The 19,122-nt window shown below is 45.5% G+C and overlaps 3 protein-coding genes across 4 annotated transcripts; 2 read left to right on the plus strand and 1 right to left on the minus strand.

Annotated features, from left to right (window-relative positions):
* Window positions 1-2: 2 nt before the first annotated feature.
* LOC146656759 (phytanoyl-CoA hydroxylase-interacting protein-like) lies at window positions 3-6,082 on the minus strand. The gene is made up of 5 exons (XM_085424534.1): window positions 5,953-6,082; window positions 3,596-3,772; window positions 1,209-1,383; window positions 866-983; window positions 3-777 (listed from the first exon to the last, which is right to left on the minus strand). Exons 2-5 carry the CDS (start codon window positions 3,761-3,763, stop codon window positions 234-236), a joined length of 1,005 nt encoding a protein of 334 aa, XP_085280660.1. The 5' UTR covers window positions 3,764-3,772; window positions 5,953-6,082; the 3' UTR covers window positions 3-233.
* A 2,634-nt stretch (window positions 6,083-8,716) lies between these two features.
* LOC146656760 (DNA-directed RNA polymerase III subunit RPC4-like) lies at window positions 8,717-18,710 on the plus strand. Of its 2 annotated transcripts, XM_085424538.1 has the most exons (10): window positions 8,717-8,843; window positions 9,343-9,515; window positions 16,201-16,363; window positions 16,504-16,547; window positions 16,629-16,783; window positions 16,878-17,002; window positions 17,364-17,523; window positions 17,608-17,855; window positions 17,938-18,090; window positions 18,243-18,710. In XM_085424538.1, the coding sequence occupies exons 3-10, from the start codon at window positions 16,202-16,204 to the stop codon at window positions 18,357-18,359; spliced, it is 1,164 nt and encodes a 387-aa protein (XP_085280664.1). In that variant the 5' UTR covers window positions 8,717-8,843; window positions 9,343-9,515; window position 16,201; the 3' UTR covers window positions 18,360-18,710. The 2 variants fall into 2 exon arrangements, with proteins under 2 accessions (XP_085280664.1, XP_085280665.1); XM_085424539.1 differs by lacking the exons at window positions 8,717-8,843; window positions 9,343-9,515 and adding an exon at window positions 10,263-10,400.
* LOC146656761 (uncharacterized) lies at window positions 10,738-12,381 on the plus strand. Its single transcript, XM_085424535.1, has one exon. The coding sequence runs from the start codon at window positions 10,811-10,813 to the stop codon at window positions 12,362-12,364; it is 1,554 nt and encodes a 517-aa protein (XP_085280661.1). The 5' UTR covers window positions 10,738-10,810; the 3' UTR covers window positions 12,365-12,381.
* Window positions 18,711-19,122: the final 412 nt, after the last annotated feature.

Consider the following 19,122-nt stretch of genomic DNA (forward strand, 5'->3'; position numbering starts at 1 on the left):
CAGCTGTGATTAGGATGGAGTAATGCTATACACACTTTTATAAGTCTTCTAGTTTAAATACACTATCTGGTCCAGGCAGGAGGGAGGAGGGAAAGCAGCACGAGTGCACCCTGAGAGGTGACTCTTTCCACAGTGTTCTGACCTACACATGATGGGCTCAACCATCTTTTTGCATCACAGCGTCTGTCTTGGCTGCAGACTTGCACACTTCAAGTTCTGCGCCAGCGCTTCCCTCAGCGTCCCACGCTGATGTTGCACACTTTGCAGCTCGGGTCTTTCTTGGCATTGGCGGTGGTCAGACTCATAAGCTGGTGCCCGCTGATTTGCTCCACGCCGCCCTGATCCAAGTGAACCGGCTCGGTGAACAGCACCTCGAGGATGACGTCGCTGGCGTGGCAGCACAAGGGCTCCTCCCCGGGTCTCTGAGAGGCAGTGTAAGTCAAAAAGGGGTTGGAAGCCAAGTCCAGCATAGGGAGGCGGGTGCGGCAGAAGGCATCTCCCTCTGAGCCAACAGGGGCAAGCACCAGCACCACATAGTGGTAGGCCGTGTACATGCAGTAGAAGTCTGCAAAATACAGGCAGATGTTGGGGTTCAGCAGGTGTCCAGCCGGGATCTGAAACCGCAGGGGTCCGTACGGGGAGTCTTTGGGAGGGAGCCCTGTATCAAACTCTGTGTTGCAGCTGAAGAAGACTCCATGCAGTTTGCCGCTGATGGGTGAGCCGTGACTCCCACTGGTGTCTTTGAGGGCTGGACGCATCAGACCTCCACACTCCTTTCTAATTCCATACATTAAAAAAGGAAAATGAGTTATTGCACTCCGTTCATATGGGAATGTATAATAAAGAGAAAAAGTGAAGTGCCTACCTGACATAATCAAAGTAGTCTGGGTGCTGGTTGCGATAAAAGACAGAGAATTTCAGCAGCCTCCCCGCTGAGCCCTTGGCCTTGTCGAGAAGCTGCTGTAGGTGCTCCATTGCGTAGTCTGCAAAGTTTAAGTTTTGAAGCTGTGAAACTACTTGAAGTCTACACTACTTTCAAAGGTTAATGACTATCTGGTGCTGAGACAGAATTGTGGGTTGCTGTCTTGCCATTTTTGTGCGCTGCACTTTTTTGTTCCTCTCTTGTATCACTTTGGTCAGATCTCTGATATGTGACTGCATGCATAATCACTGTTATTTTAGTCACAACACACGAGTGCATGTCTTACCCCCAGTGCAAAACTCCACCACCTGGCTCCACTCTGAGACCAAGTAATCACCATCTGGCTGTCGGACAGCAGTTTGAACAGCAACACAATATTCTGTCCGCGGGCTGAGGAACCAGTGTCCCCTCACTGCCATGGGGAGAGGCACGGCTTTGGCCACCAGCTTGGTCGGCACGTCCTGCAGGATGAAGCAGGAAGCAGGTGACACCAGGGTACAGGATGCAAGCCTTTAACGGTCTGCCGCATGCATCATTTACATTTCAAAGCCGATGCAGATGCAATTGTTAGTCAAGCATTTCCTTCCATAAACTTTGCCTTTATTAGTGTGAGATTCCATTTTTAAGCCCCAGCTGCTGTAACTAGGATACATCTAATCAAAACAGCAGCTTCGTTTTGACCAAGGCCTCTAAGCAGCACAGCTAATTACTACAGGCTCAGAGGTCCATATATCCATAGCAACATCTCTGATGCAAGTTTGTTTGTGCCTCTTCGTGTATCAGAGAGAAATCATATCCTCCATCTAAGAAGAGCTCGCTCAGCCTGCCTTGATTTCACAAAAGCACTTTTTAGTTTGTGAATGCGTGCTGCAATAATATGCCATAATTACAGTCGGCATTTTGCATCTGCGGAGATAGCAACTGTTTCTTTTCATTATCATTATTTCAGGCTACAGGCATGCCATCAGTATAACTATTAAAAAGAACACGAGAAAAAAAGGGAAGAAAATTTAAAAAATGATTGGAAGGAAAAAATACGTTTTGAAATGTATAAATAGAGAATAAGGCTTGTGGTGGCTTTGGATGTGTGGAGCAGGCAAGAGGGAATGCATAGCTGTTGAAGTCTTTGGAGTTAGTAGGGTTTCATCATTAAGTTTAAGTTTAATTATGCCACAGTTTATTTTTAATGTCTGAGTAATAGCTCATAGTGCTGGCGGGGGCACAGAAGTGACCCTATGTGATAATGACTTCTCTAAAAGCCATCTGGGGTCAAACGTGCTGGAAGTGCTGGTAGAAGTTCATCATCATTTGGGGCTGCTTTGTTACCACAGTGCCTGTCAGCTTGCAGACACTGAGGGAAAAAATATTAATTTGAAAGCGGACCAAGAAAATTTCCATTTGAATTTCAGGACAGAAGTCAATATGAGAGCGGACTTAACAAGATGATGATCAACAGCAAGTTAATGAACCACAGAAAAGCTGCAGGTTTCAGAATGGCCAAATCATGACTTTAGCCCACTTGAGATGTGACTGTGACCTGAATAGAAGATGCACAATCATGAAATCTCAGAGTCCACAAAGGCCTCACAAGCAGCTACAGGAAATGAGCGATGAAGTTTTCGCTGGTAAAGGAGATAAAACAAGTTCATGAAGTGAAGAGTTCACAACTTTTTCCGCCTTGCACTGTAAGATGTGACTCAGCACTTCAGGTACAGATATGAACTGCTGTTGTGTTGAGTCATGTTATGTTTGTCTTTAATTGGGACGTCAGTGCTGAATGAAAATCAGACCGGGCTGTATGAGTAACATAGAGGTTCTGGTAACCACAAAGGAGTTCACCAGCTTCTGTGGAACTGCACACTGCATGAGTATTTCTAAAATTCATCCAAGTCAGCAATCTATCTTGCTCACACTGAAAAGTCTGCATAGCTGGAATAATGTTTAGATTAACTTAAAGTGGAACTAAGTTCAACAGGAGTTCCCGCCGTTCTGTGGGTCTGAGCCGCTATCATGGCTTAGAGCAAATGAGGATATGTCTTATATATCTAATATGACCCAGAGAGAGCAGATGGAAAGTAGCTGGTAGCTACACATCTCTTCCCTATGCTCAAGATTAATAGACTCTGACCAACATTAAAGATAAAACTAAAAAAAGATTTGTTGTCACATTATATCTGCGTTTCATGAAATCTTTTAAATTAATGAATTTAACCATGCACACGGGAAGGAATTAACATGAAAATACGTCTCCATGCTGCAGCTGAATTTGTCAGGTTTTGTCCACTTTCAAAAAAATATATAATAAAAGAAACAATGTGCAAGTGAGTCACTGGCCCGAAGCTGTTGACTGCACACATTTTCCTTTTCGCTTGTATTGGAAGTGACTGAAAGGGCGCAACCACAGTTTTCTGTGTTCCGAGTAACAACGTGTAAGGCAGTCATCTGCTCAGCAAAGCAGACTTCGATGAAAATCAAATGATTTCCTGCCTCGTTCGTGCTGCCCGCTGTTAATTAGGAAATGACGCACAGTAAACGGATGATGAAAACGAGCACTGTGACCGGTGTGAATCTGGAGCATGAGTCTAGATGACACCAATACGGAGCAGGCTGCCTTCGGGGAGAAGGTGGGGGAAAGGTATGTGAGGTCATGCTGGAATTACAGAATGATCAGACCCTGTGTTTGAAGCGGTTGGGGTCCCTGTTGGCCTTGCGGCTTAAGTCGATGAAGAAGTGTGTGGCTCTGGCCGTGTCCTCGGGGGTCATATCCCACATGATCCGGAAGGAGTCGCAGGTCACCTCACAAATCTGGATATTACAGGGGGTCGAAAGGGGAGCATCCATGTCTGTAATCTGCCATTAGAATTAGAGATAAAAGTACTGAGTTAGATTGTAATAAGGGGATGTAATACTGGTGCCCCAGATAGGGGTGGGGGTGGGGGATATCTGCTAAGAGATTAAACCGTGCCACTGTACAACAGTTCAAAACAAAACACCTCAGCTGAATGAAATTAACCTTTCATTTAGAGATCTGTGTCCAAGCTCTTTCTTCACTGCCCCCCCCCACCCCCCCACCCTTAACTGACATTTCCCATCATTGCACAACTCGATACGCTCCCAGCTGAGTGACTGGCCCCTGTTCCCCCCCTCCTGCATTTCATAATCCACTTACAGCAGTCTCTCAGCAACCACACGTCTCGCTGCCTCCCTCAATCTTCTCCTGTAATTCGCAAGGAAGGGGTCACAAACAAAAACCTTTCCGCACCCGTCAGCAGGCATCCAAACGTAAAAGGGAAAACTTTCTAAACATTTCTGTCTCCTTGCTGATATCTGCTCCTTTTCAAAACTGCAAGCGACGCGACTCCTTTCAGCTCAAGGAAAGCAGGGAGGTTTAAGCATCTGTAGCAGGTGATGTATGATCATATTTCCTGAGCTGCCCATCAGCAGTTCGATCTAGGCTGCTGCACATAGCCTTGAGTGTCAGGCTGGGAGCAATCTGTTGGCCAGCCTGTGTTTGTCCCATTAACTGTCACCTACCCTCCTCTTAAATGATGGTAACTCTCTTCAGTGTGTCCACAGTGCTCCTGTTTATCCCAGCTTGCTTGCAGTTTTCATCAGTCTAGTGTTACTGCAATAGTCTCCTCCACAGCTACAGTATATTTACTGATCTCTTGCAGTATTTTCAACACCAAAAGCAGCATTTTGCATATTTCTCTTATTAGCCCTGGCACAGTGAGCACGTGGCAAATATGTGTTCAAAAATAACTCCCCCCGTTGTGCTCCCTGTGATCCTACAAATTGCCTGGTTTAGAGTCATTGTCTGATTGCCGGGTCTGCTAAGGTGCGCCCCACCCGTCAGTGTGATGGACAGGCTGCGGTAGCTCATTAAAACCTGTGAACTGTGAAATTTGTGCGATGGCTCGTTCACACGGGCAACCGGGGCAGGGAGCCGCACCGTGCACGTGCAGTTCCACGCGTCTGTTTTCCAGCTGCTGTTCTCTTTTCTTGCCATAGTGTGCCTTTTTTTTTCAGAGATAGAAACTGGGGCAACAGAAGATTCTCTCAGGACAAGTCATCAAAGCTCCCCGTGCGTCTGCATATGCTCCACTTTTGGATGGCAGAGATGTGAACACAGTTCAAATTCAGGTTGTTATACCATTCACACAATTACATTTCTCTCACTTAGAAAAAAACACACCAGTGTGAGCCAATTATCTCCACCACATTACCAGCTTTAACAGACAGCTGCTCCACATAAGGCAATGTGGTCTAACTAATAATTATTATGAGTACACATCATAACTCATAATTCATCTAGAAGTGCATAATTAGGCTACAGTTCACATCTCTGGCTGAAGTACATAACACACACACAGATGTTGTGCTGTAATCATGCATATGGAGCAGGGCATAGAAAGCAGCTCTCTGGTTCAAAGCTACGTTTCTTCTTCTTCTTCTTTGAGGAGAATAGTTTAAAAGACATTTACATAGCTAGGCGAGAGGGGAGGAAAAGGCGCAACCTTCTCGCTTTAGTTCTTAAACTGGGATGCTGAAAAGGCAGTCGCCGGGTATGAAAATGGAAATATTATCTCTTCGTTAAAGTAGTTTGAAGCGATGCACAGTTGGCACTGACATTTACCAGAATGACGCCCAATCTCTTTACACGAATCAGTCAGGGCTGCCATGTGAAATGTCCTCGCAGTCGCACGCAAAATGTCATTGGTGGGATTTAATAAATACCCAAAGTTGGCAGGGGGGAAAAATGCATGTTGACACCAAGAGAATAACAATCTGTAAATAAAACTCCAGCATCTGCTGCATTCATCTGACTTCATGTCAAATATATTTGGAGAAAACACACACACACACACACACACACACACACACACACACACACACACACACACACACACACACCCAGGATAAGATCATTTGATGTCAACAACTTGTAAATAGACTCGTTTAATAAATTGATTCATTTTCTGGGACTCAGAATAATGTAATGTGAAGAATAATGTAAAAAAATTCCTTACTTGTATGAGGCTCAAATTTGAGATGGTAGAAGGTCGTCTTATTTCGCTTTCTAATTGCCTGCTATCGTTCAGCCGATGATAGATCCTCCAGGAAAACTGATTAGGAGGTGAAACGAACACACAGCCTCCTCTCTTCCTCTTTCTCCGTCTGTTTCTCTCTCTCTGTGTCACACAAACACTCTAACCCCCCACCTCCCACTTCCTGCCTCCCTCTCTCCCCCCCCCCTCCCAATCTCATTTTTCGCTCTGGGCGCTGCACGATGATAACTTGACTCCTCTGCACCCATAAAGGATGAATTAAAAGCTGAAAGAAGGAAAGGGGGGATAAAAAAAAGAGAAGATTTTTTCAGTTGCAGTGTGACCGCAGCGAGACACTCAGTGTACCTCGGCAGCATCGGAGCTCTCGCCAGCCAACCGTGCACAGCACATCACATCACTCGCTTGTAAATCTGCCCCGAAGCACAAAATCCAAATATACTCTAATCTGAACACTGAACTGCCAACATAAATGTCACCTCTCAGATATGGAGAAAGTCTGGGCTCTGGGAGTCTGAAGGTAGAAAGAATAACTGCTTTTTGCGCACTCAACTTGCCACACATTATTCTAAACAAATTACACTGTGAGTGGTGGCCCATAAAATTACACAGAGTCCTGTCAAGACCTCAAAAAACATACATGTGCCAACTGTCATGCCATATGGACCAACTCCACAGGGCATCTCCTTCTAGCCTATTCGGAGGTGGGGGATGCCACTATCTAAGTCCTGAGTAATCAGATTTCCACTTGCATTCATTTTCTGTGGGATGTTTTTGTTGTTTTTTTTGTGCTTGTTCGACCTCACTGGACAATTTAATTTAGGATTGCATCAGAGATTAAAGAGACCCTCCCCAGATTAATGCATATAATCTGCTACTAAAACAATAGACATGAGTGTAGGCTAAAGAGAGATAACAAAGGGATGAATTCATAGTGCTAGTGAAGTCCTTTCACTGTGTTTTATTTCGAAAAAAATGACAAAGATATAGTGCCTTAATTCCACACACTGTGTGGCATATTGAAAAGCTTCATTTATTTCCAGACAGCCACAGATAAGTGATACCCCTAGAGTATAATTAAACTGCAATCATCCATCATTAGTCATGCCATGACAGCCTCTGTCCAAATAACCTTCCCTGCTTCAGAAATGAGAATAACCAGTTTTTTAGGAGAGCAGTAGGTGTGCGTGTAGAGAAAGCAGAATCTGGCCCCATGTTATGGTTACAAATTGGCATATTTGAGTTGTGTTTTTAAAACAAATATTGTAAATTTATTCTAGACTCATTCAAGTATTTGCCGAGAGGTCCTTCCCTTATCAAAGGGACCAGGCACTGTTTGACCCAGGTTACCAAAAGTCTGTGGCACCCCTAGGAGGAATATACTATTACTACATTTACATAAGCGGATGCTCCCAGAATAATGTGTTACACAGATGTTCAGTCCGCATACTGGGAGAATCTGTGTCCACCAAATTATGAACAAACTCCATAAAAAGTTTTATTAGCAACTTGGCATTTTCTCTGAATAGATGAAATATTCTCAGCACATTTGCAAAACTCGAATTACACATTACGTGTTATATGTAAAGACTGTTAATCCTCATGTGGCCACATGGGAGCTATACTGATATAAATAGTGTGATGTTCAAAATCTTAAACTAAATTTGGGAACCCAAATTCAGTATAATGCAAAAACAGAAGCTGTATAATTTGTATCAACCTTGAAAGTCAATATCTGGAATGAACATTTTTATTCTTCAGCACAGTCTGTTAGGTAGTTTCATTGTAATTTATTTAGTCTTCAGGAATAGCTCTCCAGGATTCTGGAAGGACATCCAAAGCTGTTCTTTGGATGGTGGCTGCTTTTTGTTCCATTCTCTGGCAAGATGATTCCACACTTCTTCAGTAACGTCTTGTTTCTTCAAGACACGACTCTTTGAACTCGTCTGCAGTAGATAGTATTTTAAGTATGCCACTGAACAGGCTGAATCGGAGGGCCAGCTCTGTTCTAGGATGCCCTCTAGACCCAGGGGAGGTGGTGAGTGACAGGAGAATGGTGGCTAAGCTGTCATTCCTGTTGGACAACATCTCCCACCCCATGCAGGAGACTCTAACAGCACTGAACAGCTCCTTCAGTGGCAAGCTGCGGCACCCCTCTTTCCTTCCCACTGCTGTCAGACTCCACAACAAAGACTTCGCAGTATTTTATTCTGTTGTATATAGTATCTTGTTCTTATTATCTTATCCTATTCCAGGGTTTTTCTTATTTTTTGGTACTGTAACTGTGCACTGTCCACTTTCTGCTGTGACACAACAAATTTCTGACATGTGGGACTAATAAAGGTTATCTTATCTTATCTTATCTTATCTTATCTTATCTTACTTCTTCAGCCTTTCACTTGTCCAGTTTCCTCAAATTTCTTAAGGACACACTCCACACCATGTTAAGATATGCCAGGTTGTCACCTTATACTTCTTTGGGAACCACATTGCTGACTCCCAATAATAGTATTTTATGTTTATCAAACTGTGTTATGTTTGGCATATTTTGTAGATTCAACAAAAGAAACAGGAACTAGTAACAAAGTACCTAAAGACACAATTTAAAATTTAATGCCAAATGAAACACGATTCTTTGCTAACTGGTCTGTTATGTGTAAACACAATAGTGGTTCAAGTGTTTTGGCTACAAATAACAGACAGACCGAACTGAAAATGAACCAGAAAGCAGCAGATCTCCAAAAAAAAGAGAGCTTTGAATCACCTTCAGAAAGCCCAGGAAACTCTTGCTCTAGACTACTTAAAAATTAGCAGAAAGTCTGGCTTCTTGGAAACAAAATATAAAGAAATGAGGGGTGAGTCAAGACTTTTGCATGGACCAAATACCAAATTTACAATTTGGTATTATTAGTCTGTCCTTTCCTGCTCTGTCTTTCTCTCATCCTTCTCTGCATCTTCTATATTATACATTCTATATTATGTATTTACACAATTACAGGTCAGGAGAACCTTTTCACACCCTGCTGCCTAAAATGAAGTTCAATTATATAATCTAGAACAGTATTATATTATGAGATTATTAAGGGATCTTAATAAATTTCAAAGTGATTCAGCTGTGTTCGACCTACTCACAGCTGCGCATAGGAGCGAACAACGGCCTCTTCCGTTTACTTATGATTATGAGCATCAGTGAATAGCTACTGCAGATCATCGCATTTGGTGTGTTTTATAACAAAGCATATTTATATGTCAGTAAAATAACATTTTTCATATATATACATAAGTCGATCTAAATGTATTAATGTACGCCGGTCTATCGAGTTCCGTGGTGAACATGCGTATGTTTCTGCGCAGGTTTGATCCACCTGAACTGAGTGGACGGTGACAAATGCGGAAGTGTCATGGCGTCGTGCTGCAGAATCATCAACACTGTCATGCAGTGTCCCACACAGCACTGGTAGAAACAGTCTGTAATGACTCTGGGGTTTTGGATTAATATTTCATAAGGACGTCAGAGGGACAATAACGTAAGTAGGCGAGAAAGCACAGCATATGAAAAGTTCGTCCTGAAAGTTAAAACAAAGTCTCCCGTGTCATTGTATTTCACTGGAATGTGGCCACGTGTTGCTGAGGTAGTCTAAAATCATTTCAAAGAATTAAAATGTGTCTGCAGGATCTCTGTTTATAGTGATACAATAACGTGTCAGTAATTTATGTCACAGTGTTATAAGCGCTACTTTAGTAAAAACACAAAAAGTAGAAGCTCAGATTTACATTGTTGTCTGTGTTCAGAACAAAAAGATAATGTATATTACAACGAAATTAATAAGTACATACTACATGAATCAATTATGTCAACAGTATGTTCTGCGGTCTTATAGAGCAGGGTATATATCTATATTCACCCTTTAAAATCTGAAGTCACATTTAAACATATAATACTATATAATATAAACATTTAATCCTTTTTAACATTAAGATTTTAATTTAAAAAAAATAAGAAAATTCTATTTCAGCTTTCATGCTGCATTGGACCAATGGGACAAGCTGTACCATTTAAAAACAAAAATAAATAAATAAACCAGTAGCTAGTTTAATTGAGTTCTTTTTCTAACTTCGCTCGGTGTTTCACTATGGGAATCGCCTCGGCGTGACCAACTACGGAAGCTCCAATGACACCACGTCTGTCTATGACAGACCTGTCGAGCCGTGCTCAGGGCTCCGCCCCCTCGTACTAACACGGCCGACCAGCTCCTCCTAACTCATTCTTGCTTTCTTCCCGTGAGAAACTACTTTGAGCTCCCTCAGCGCATCCAGGCTAACTTGATTAGCTGCTTAACAGTTCTCAGGCGTCCCGTGTAGGAGTACGTCGCCGAACGCAGTTTTTCCGGTTCCAGTTTGGATCGTGCTGAGTAAGTCCTTCGAAAGAAGTGTACTTAGAGTTGCACTGTGGAACAGCAACCGCGTCAGGCGAGCTGTCCCAGCGGTTCCTGGTTTTAGTTAGCGAGGTAGCCGACGTTGTGTGACTCGGGCTAACGCGTTACGGCGAGCTGTTCGTTCAGTGTCCGGCTAGCATTAACTTGTTAGCAGGCCACGAACCACATTAGCGTCTCACTAGCATTAGCTTGTTGGTCGACGTAGGGTTCGGTTAGCATTAAGTTGCTAACGATATTGGCTAGCGGAGTGCAGCCAACGTGTCACGACGAGCTGACTCCCGCCGCGACTAGATCGGATTTAACACCCGCTGCTAGTCCTAGTTACTTACGGGCTAACGTGTCGAGACGAGCCTGGTGTAGCCTAGTCTCACCCCTTTCCGCTAACCATGTCTACGGCTCCTACTCCCGCCAAAAGGTCGGAGCCGAAGGCTAAAGAGGCTGCATCCCGCCCGTGCCCCGCATCATGCGGTGCCACCATCTCGGGCAGGGACCCTCATCCAATGTGCATCGTCTGTATGGGTGCCAAGCATGCTCAGGCTTCACTGGCGGACCCTCAGGGATGCCCACACTGTGCTTTGATGCCAGAGAAAGTCCTGGAAAGGAGGCTGAGAGTAGCAGTAACGAACAGTCAGGACCCCTGCCTGTCGGCTGCTACTGCTACGAGCGATATCCGTCATCCGCGAGCCTCCACAAGCTGGGCGGACATGATGGAAGAAGAGTCCCCGCTCATGCCCCCATCGTTCGAGGACCTCCTCGATCAAAACGTGGGCGAGCCGGGTGGCGAGGACGCGGAGGGCGATGCCGACTCCGACCTCCTCGACCTGGAGGACATGGATGAGGAACAGGAGGATGACTCTACCTTTCCTCCCAAGCAGTCCAGGCCACCGAGTGGGGCTGAAGTTGCACCCCTGGTGGACAGCAATTTGTACGAGGTCTGTAAACGGGCTGCTGCCAAGCTAGGCATCCCATGGCCAGCCGCCCAGGATGCCGAAGGGGCAGAACGTGACTTGTATGACGGCAAGAGGCTCCCACCAGCCTTGCCGCCATCAAAGCAGCTTCTGCCAGCAGTCCCAGCCTGCATGAAAGAAATGAGTCGCTATTGGTCAAGCCCTTTTAAAAGCAAGCTTCCGACCAAGGGCTGCTCTAAGCTTGAGATCCAGGGGATGGGTGAACTGGGGCTGACTGAACCCCCAGCAGTGGAGCCTTCAGTGGCGTATCACCTTCACCCTAACCGCAGGGCAATCTCAGCTTCTTCTAGCATTTCTTTGCCCAACAAGATAGATCGCCTCACGGCATCTATTTATCAAAGGACATACAAATATGCTGCACAGTCAGTGTGCTCGCTTAATGCAGTCACACTGCTATCAGCATATCAGGCAGAAATTCTGGAAGACATGGGCCGTCAGCTTGACTCGGGTTCCCCGAACCCAGCCCTCTGGGATGAAATCTGCGTGGTTAATGATCTCATTCTTCGCTCCTCCAGGGGAGCAGTCCAAGGGTGTGGTCGCGTTATGGGCCTTGCAGTCTCGGGTGAGAGAGCCTTGTGGCTAAACCTGTCAGGCCTGGGTGATGCTCAGAAGGCTGAGGTCATGGATGCAGCCTATGACCCAACCAAGGGTCTCTTTGGCCCAGCCCTGGAGAGAATGAGAGAAACAAGCACCCGCAGAAAGCAGGAGGGTGAAGCATTCAATCTCTGCTTACCCAGAAAACCTAACTCTCAGCCCCAGCAGGTGCCAAGAGCTGGCTTTGCAGCAACAGCAGCAGCTGCGAGAGGGAGACAGAGTGGGGTCAGAATGCAGAGAGGAGCAGGAGGCCAGCAGGGTGCCCACCAGGCCAAGGTAGAGAACCGAAGACCTTGGGGCAAGCATTCCTTTGCAGCAGTTGCTGCAAAGAACAAGCCGTCACACCCCGGAGAGGGAAAAAAGAAGCGGTCAGCCTAGCACACCTGCAGCATTCTGTGTCACCCCTCTTTTCTTCCCCAAAGAGAAGGAAGGTGTTAGAAGGGGTAACCAAATCACTCCAAAGTTCAGGGTCTCCGGAAGTTTCCAGTTCACCAGGAGCACCCTCTCAGTCTCCTCCTCCAGTTCAGGGAGGACAGACTTGTGGACAAATGGCGCAGTGTCACCAAACACTTCTAAACACTCTGTCTGTGTCACCAAGCGCTGCCCAGAGTCACCAGACACTTCACTGTGGTTTGGGGGTAACAAAAGAAATAAAACGTGCATTTCTGCAGCCAGGCAGTTTGCCAAGGGCAGAATGTCCCCCCAGTTTCAAAATAAAAACAAAAGAAAATCACTGCAATTATGTGTTCCCAGCTCACGCTCTTCCCGAGGGGGAGAGCCCCAACTCCTTCCGGGAGACAGGGGTGACGTCACGCTACCGCTTCTTCAGAGGCCCACTCGCAGAGCGGCTGGAGCGGTGGCGCGCATGCGCAGTTCATCCCTGGGTCTTGTCAACCATTTCCCATGGTTACAGACTACAGTTTGCGGCAAAACCACCGAGATTCGGCGGAGTGTCAGCTTCTGTGGCCAGTCGCGATTCAGCGAATGTGCTGGAGGAGGAAATATCCTCCCTGTTACACAAACAGGCGATCGGAGCGGTTCAGAGCGAAGAAGCTCAGCAGGGCTTTTACTCCCGCTATTTCCTCATCCCGAAAAAGGACGGAACGTCGCTCCGTCCTATTCTGGATCTGCGTGTGTTAAACAAGCATTTGAGAAAGTACACGTTCAGAATGCTCACACACAAGACGCTTTGTCGCTCAATTCACACAGGCGATTGGTTTGTTACAATCGACCTATCAGACGCATATTTTCACATCGCCATTTATCCTCCACACAGGAAATATCTCAGGTTCGCTTATCAGAGCGTAGCGTACGAGTTTCAAACTATCCCATTCGGGCTATCCTTAGCTCCGAGGGTGTTCAGCAAATGTGTGGAGGCAGCGCTGTCTCCGTTAAGGAACAGCGGCATCAGAATATTTTCTTACATAGACGATTATCTAATATGCTCACGATCGCGCGAGCAGGCGATCAAAGACTCCGAGGTGGTGGTGAATCACCTCACGGAGCTTGGGTTCACTATCAACCTGGAAAAGAGCCACTTGGAACCCGCACAGTTTACAGAGTATCTGGGGCTCAGAATAGACTCCATCTCTTATCGTATCGCACTTTCAGAGCGGAGGATCGCATCCTTCACTCACTGTCTTTCCCGTTTTCAGCTGGGGAAAGTCGTGCGGTTCCGACTCTGTCTCCGCCTCCTCGGCCTCATGGCCTCGGTGATATCGGTGGTACACTTGGGGCTGCTTATGATGAGAGATTTTCAGCGGTGGGTCGCTTCTCTGCAGCTGTGCCCTCGCCGACATCTCAGTCGTGGTGTAAAAATAACGCAGCCGTGTATTGCGGCTCTCCGGCCCTGGAGGAGCCCGACAGCTCTCGCGGCGGGGGTACCGCTCGGGGCAGTATCATCCAGGGTGACGCTGACCACAGATGCATCCCTGTCAGGTTGGGGTGCAACTATGATGGGCAGAGCAGTGAATGGCGTTTGGTCACAGAGACTCACTCTGAATCACATAAATGTGCTGGAGCTCCGCGCGGTGCTCCTAGCCTTACGGCATTTTCTGCCGTATCTCCGGGGTCAACATGTTTTAGTGAAAACAGACAACTCCACTGTAGTTGCTTATATCAACCGCCAGGGCGGCACCCGTTCCCGGCAGCTACACAGGTTAGCCAGGGAAATAATTATGTGGAGCAGCACTCGGCTCCTCTCCCTTCGGGCAACTCACGTGCCAGGAATTCTGAACAGGGGGGCGGACCTCCTGTCCAGAGGAAATCCACTGTTCGGAGAATGGAGGCTTCACCCACAGGTGGTGGAGCAGATTTGGCAGAGATACGGCCGGGCTGCCGTAGATCTCTTCGCCTCGCGAGAAAACACACAGTGCCCCCTGTTTTTCTCCCTGTCAGACGCACACGCGCCACTGGGCGTGGATGCGCTGGCCCATCCTTGGCCAAAAACTCTGCTGTATGCTTTCCCTCCCCTCAGCCTGATCTCCCCAACACTGATCAGAGTGAGGGATCAGGGGCTGTCTCTGATTTTAATAGCTCCACGGTGGCCATCCAAACACTGGATAGCAGAAATCATCCAGCTTCTGGTGGACGAGCCATGGCCACTCCCCATCCGCAGGGACCTTCTGTCTCAGGCGCGGGGGGAGATATACCATCCCCATCCAGACCAGGTTGCTCTCTGGGCCTGGCCCGTGAAAGGTGGAATTTGAAGGCAGCAGGCATGCCTCCGAAGGTTATTGAAACCATTCAGAATGCCAGAGCCTCCTCCACCCGTTCCATTTACAGCAGTAAATGGCGTGTTTTTGAAGAGTGGTGCCATGAAAAGCAGATTATCCCTTTTCAGTGTTCAGTGGTGGAGCTGTTGTGTTTTCTTCAAGACTTGCTGGACAAAAGGAAAGCTTTTTCCACTATAAAGGTCTATTTAGCAGCTATTTCAGCCTGCCACGTGGGGTTTGGTGATAAACCTGCTGGGCAGCACCCCCTTGTAGGTCGCTTCATGAGAGGAGCGCGTCGAACGCTCCCAGTTTCTAGACCACTGGTCCCTTTATGGGATCTGTCAGTCGTTTTAGACGCCCTCTCCCACCACCCCTTTGAGCCTATTGGGGCAGTGGGGTTGAAGTTTCTCTCTCTTAAAACCACTCTGCTGTTGGCTCTAACCACAGCCAAGCGAGTTAGTGAATTACAGGCTCTGTCTATTCACCCCTCTTGTTTCACTATGGGAATCGCCTCGGCGTGACCAACTACGGAAGCTCCAATGACACCACGTCTGTCTATGACAGACCTGTCGAGCCGTGCTCAGGGCTCCGCCCCCTCGTACTAACACGGCCGACCAGCTCCTCCTAACTCATTCCAAGCAGATTTCTTTCCGTGCCTAAGCAAGGAGGGAAGTGTTGGTGAAACACCTCACTCTGTTATCAAAGAACCAGGGATTACGTTAAGTAACCCAACGTTCTACAACATACTTCTAAATTGGAAAAATAAAGCTCCCCCAACTCACTCTGCCTTGTTAAGAGACACAATGTATCATTTACAGTTGGAGAAAATTACATTTTCATTGAGAGATAATGTTAAACAGTTTTTAATGTTAAACATTTCATTTGTTCTACAGACAGGCAACCCAACATTTAGCTTCATCATTATTAGGATTTTTATGCGTGATATCTGTTTGTAGACTTATATAATTGTATGTAATTATACATGTATATTGTATATTGAGGTAGGATCAAATGAGTTTACCTTTAAGTCTGTTTGTACCAACCCTTTCTTTATCTCATTATTGTTTAAAGTGTATTTTGTTGTTATTTTAGTCATGTTCAAAATAAATCAATCATTCAGTGGAGAAAGAAAAAAAAAAATATATATATGTCTCATTTTCAAGACCTATTCTACTTACCAGTTCCAGTCTTTGTGGAAGTAGAGTTTAAAATGTGCTAAGAGGCATAAGTACCAATGTAAAAATGTTCATACATAAAGTAAATATAGCTAAACAGTTAAGAGTAATCAATAGGCAGTAGCAGTAAGTAGCCTTGCAAGGCCAATTTGGCCATGTCCACATAGTGTGATTGGTAATCTGATCCAGGACTGTAACCATTGGCAATCGGCATGCTGACTGTTGAAATGTATGTTATATATAAATATGAGAATGTTATAAGAAACAATGTTAATATTTGTAATATCCATCCCATGGTCGATCCCCTGCCTTTGCCCCAATTCAGGATGTCGGACGCAGGTTCAGGCGACCCTGCTGGTCGGGTGCCGACTCCTGGAGGGAGCGGTAACAAAGGACTCCTGATGAGCCGTCGCCCGTCAGCTGGCATCTCTCCTGGCCGCCTCCCCACGATGCGATCCAGAGACCTCACATTAGGAGGAGTGAAGAAGGTCTGACATGCCTCTGTTTCACTAACTCACTCGCTTCATTTAACAACAACAACAGAAAAAAAAAGCGCAAATGGATACTTTAAATGAATACATTTGTTGTCTCATCTCTTGCATTTATCGTTCTTCTTTTTACTCTTTAGAAAACGTTTACACCCAACATTATTGGCCGAAAAGTTAAAGAAGAGTAAGTTCCCGAAGCGCTAAATAAATAAAGTGCAGACATCCAAAGCCAGCTGTTTCTTTGACTGTTATTTTCTCACACTAGAACAAAAGTTGAAGATGGGCAGAGGAGAGAGAGGAAGGAAACGGATCGAGGTCGGGGTCCCAGAATGAGAGGCAGGGGCCGAGGCCATCAAGAGCTCATCCAGTCGCACTCCATTTTTGAACAGGGGCCCGGAGACATGATGATGAAAAAGAGAGGTGGGAGACCCGGTGCTCCTCACGCATCGTTTACGTGTGTGTCTTACAGAGTCTCTATCGCACCAGCATAATTCTGTGTCACCCACACACACAGGCGGCTATGAAAGCGAGAGAGACGCTCCAAGCATGGGACCCTCGCCCATCATTAATATCAAAAAGGAAAAGCGAGAGACCGAGGAGGAGACCAAAGAGATCCTGCGCAAGCTGGAACGAGACAACGTGAGTCTCTTGGTTTTCACTCGTCTTTGTTTGCGTAACTAAATACGTACAATTTCATTTATATAGCACCTTTAGAATAAGACCTAAGGGACTTGCTTGGGTCATATAGCTGTAAAACATTCACTGATGTAACCTGGTTCTAGTCCATGATGAGCTCTAGTCAGAACGACAATCTTGAAATGGGCTCCGAGTTCAGCGGGGAGCCGGTGCAGCTGGATCAACAACGGTTTAAATGTATTTAGAAGATTTAGTCTGAATCCTCGCTGCAGGTTTTTGAACAACCTGCAGATGTTCCATGGGGTTTTTGCTTAGACAAGTAAAGGATTATATCTTTTTCCCAATGCTTATTGTGTTCTTTTAGTTTGTGGATGATCCCTTCCTGCGGAGTGAGAAGAGGAGCTGCCCTGTCCAGCTCCCCCTCGCTGTGTCAGGATGGGGATTCAAGGATGAATTTAGTGACGCTTCTATTAAAAATGAGAAGAAAGAGGAGGATTGTGAACCAATGGAGCCTGCAGCTGAAGGTAAATGTTTGTACCTGCGTTGGACTCAGAACTTGTTTAATTTCCTTTGCAGCATCATGAAATTAATCGTAACTTTGTCTTCAGTGAAACAAGAGCCAGAGGAAATTGAAATAAAGAAGCCCGAGGCAACTTGCAGGCCTCCTCCTCTCCCCGAGCCCGAAGTACTCCCTGACCTGCTGCACAGATGGAGTCTGAGCAAAGTGGAGGAGCTTTTCTTCATTCAGCTACCAGACTCGCTGCCCGGCCAGCCTCCCACAAAAGAGCACAAGCCGGTGAAAACAGAGGTGCAGTCAGAGGATGGGCAGTCTGTGCTCCTGAAAACAGAATCAGAGGTAAGCATACAGCTGGGGTCCAAGTTTAAGTCCACGATGTCGTCGTGTTCTTCTGAGTAGGTGGTGTTTTTATACCAAACAGGAGGAGAAAGCTGAGGACAACAGCTGCAATCTGAAGGATCTGCGGGAGGGTGTTGTGGGAAAGATGCTGGTACGCAAGTCTGGCCGAGTGCAGCTCATACTGGGGCAGGTGACGCTCGATGTGTCTCTAGGAACATCCTGCTCTTTCCTGCAGGTACAACACAAATTTATTTCTTTGAGGATTTTTTATGTCTTTTTCTGAGTAATGTATTTATTTCCATCTTCCAACATTCTCCTCCGATCTGTTGTATTTGCACGATAAAAACATTTCTGACGCGCTTTTCCTTCCATCCCTTCTATTCCCAGGAACTTGTCTCTATCAATACAGAGGGGAAAACGGGTAACTTGACTGTATTAGGGAACGTCAAACACAAAATGGTTTGCTCACCGGACTTTGAAGCTCTGCTGGAGAGCAGTTCTTGATGCTCATCAGAGGAGCAGGCGACTGATCCTCCTCAAGTCCGATGGACACTTGCGGAGAAGTTGACAAAAGGCTAGATACTACAAGGCTGCTGCACCCGTAAGGCTTACAAGTAGAGAGGTAGCTGGCTGAGATTTTGTGTTTACAGAGTGGTTATAAAACACTATCTATAATTAGGAAACAAAAGTTTTATTTTCTCTCATTCATAGAGTTTATTAATTCATGGTTGTAAGCTTGAATGACGTGCCAAGTATCAGTACCATTTTTCCTTCTCTGTATCTGAAATTACTTGAAAAGACTTTACATGGATGTAAATGTGTGAATAAAAAGGGTCTGTTTTTGTTATCAAAGTATTTTCAATTGTTTAAAAGTTGGTTTGTGGAAATTACAAAAATAATTACTTTATTTTTGTAGATAAATATATATATATATATTTAAAAAAAACATAAACAACAAAGGCTTTATTTTTTGTTTTTGGGGGAATTTGCTATTACGTGAAGAGTAATATTAGAAAAGGTGTATTAATTCTATCATTCTGATGCAGTACAAATGGCAGGTTTGTACTAATATTTCCTATTTTGTTTAGTTGTGGTCAAAAAAATTTAAATACAGTATGACAGTTTTAAATATAGTGCAGAAATTCTCAACAGGACTGAGCTTGGGGCTTTGGGAAGGCCATTCAAGAAACTTAATGTTAGCCTGCTTTATCTAATCCAAAACCAGGTTTGATGTGTTTTGGGTCATTGTCTTGTTCTTGGTTGGCAT

Source organism: Rhamphochromis longiceps, linkage group LG12, assembly GCF_057381845.1.
Source record: "Rhamphochromis longiceps isolate RC_006_pf linkage group LG12, R_longiceps_female_GT1.1, whole genome shotgun sequence".
NCBI classification, from domain to species: domain Eukaryota; kingdom Metazoa; phylum Chordata; class Actinopteri; order Cichliformes; family Cichlidae; genus Rhamphochromis; species Rhamphochromis longiceps.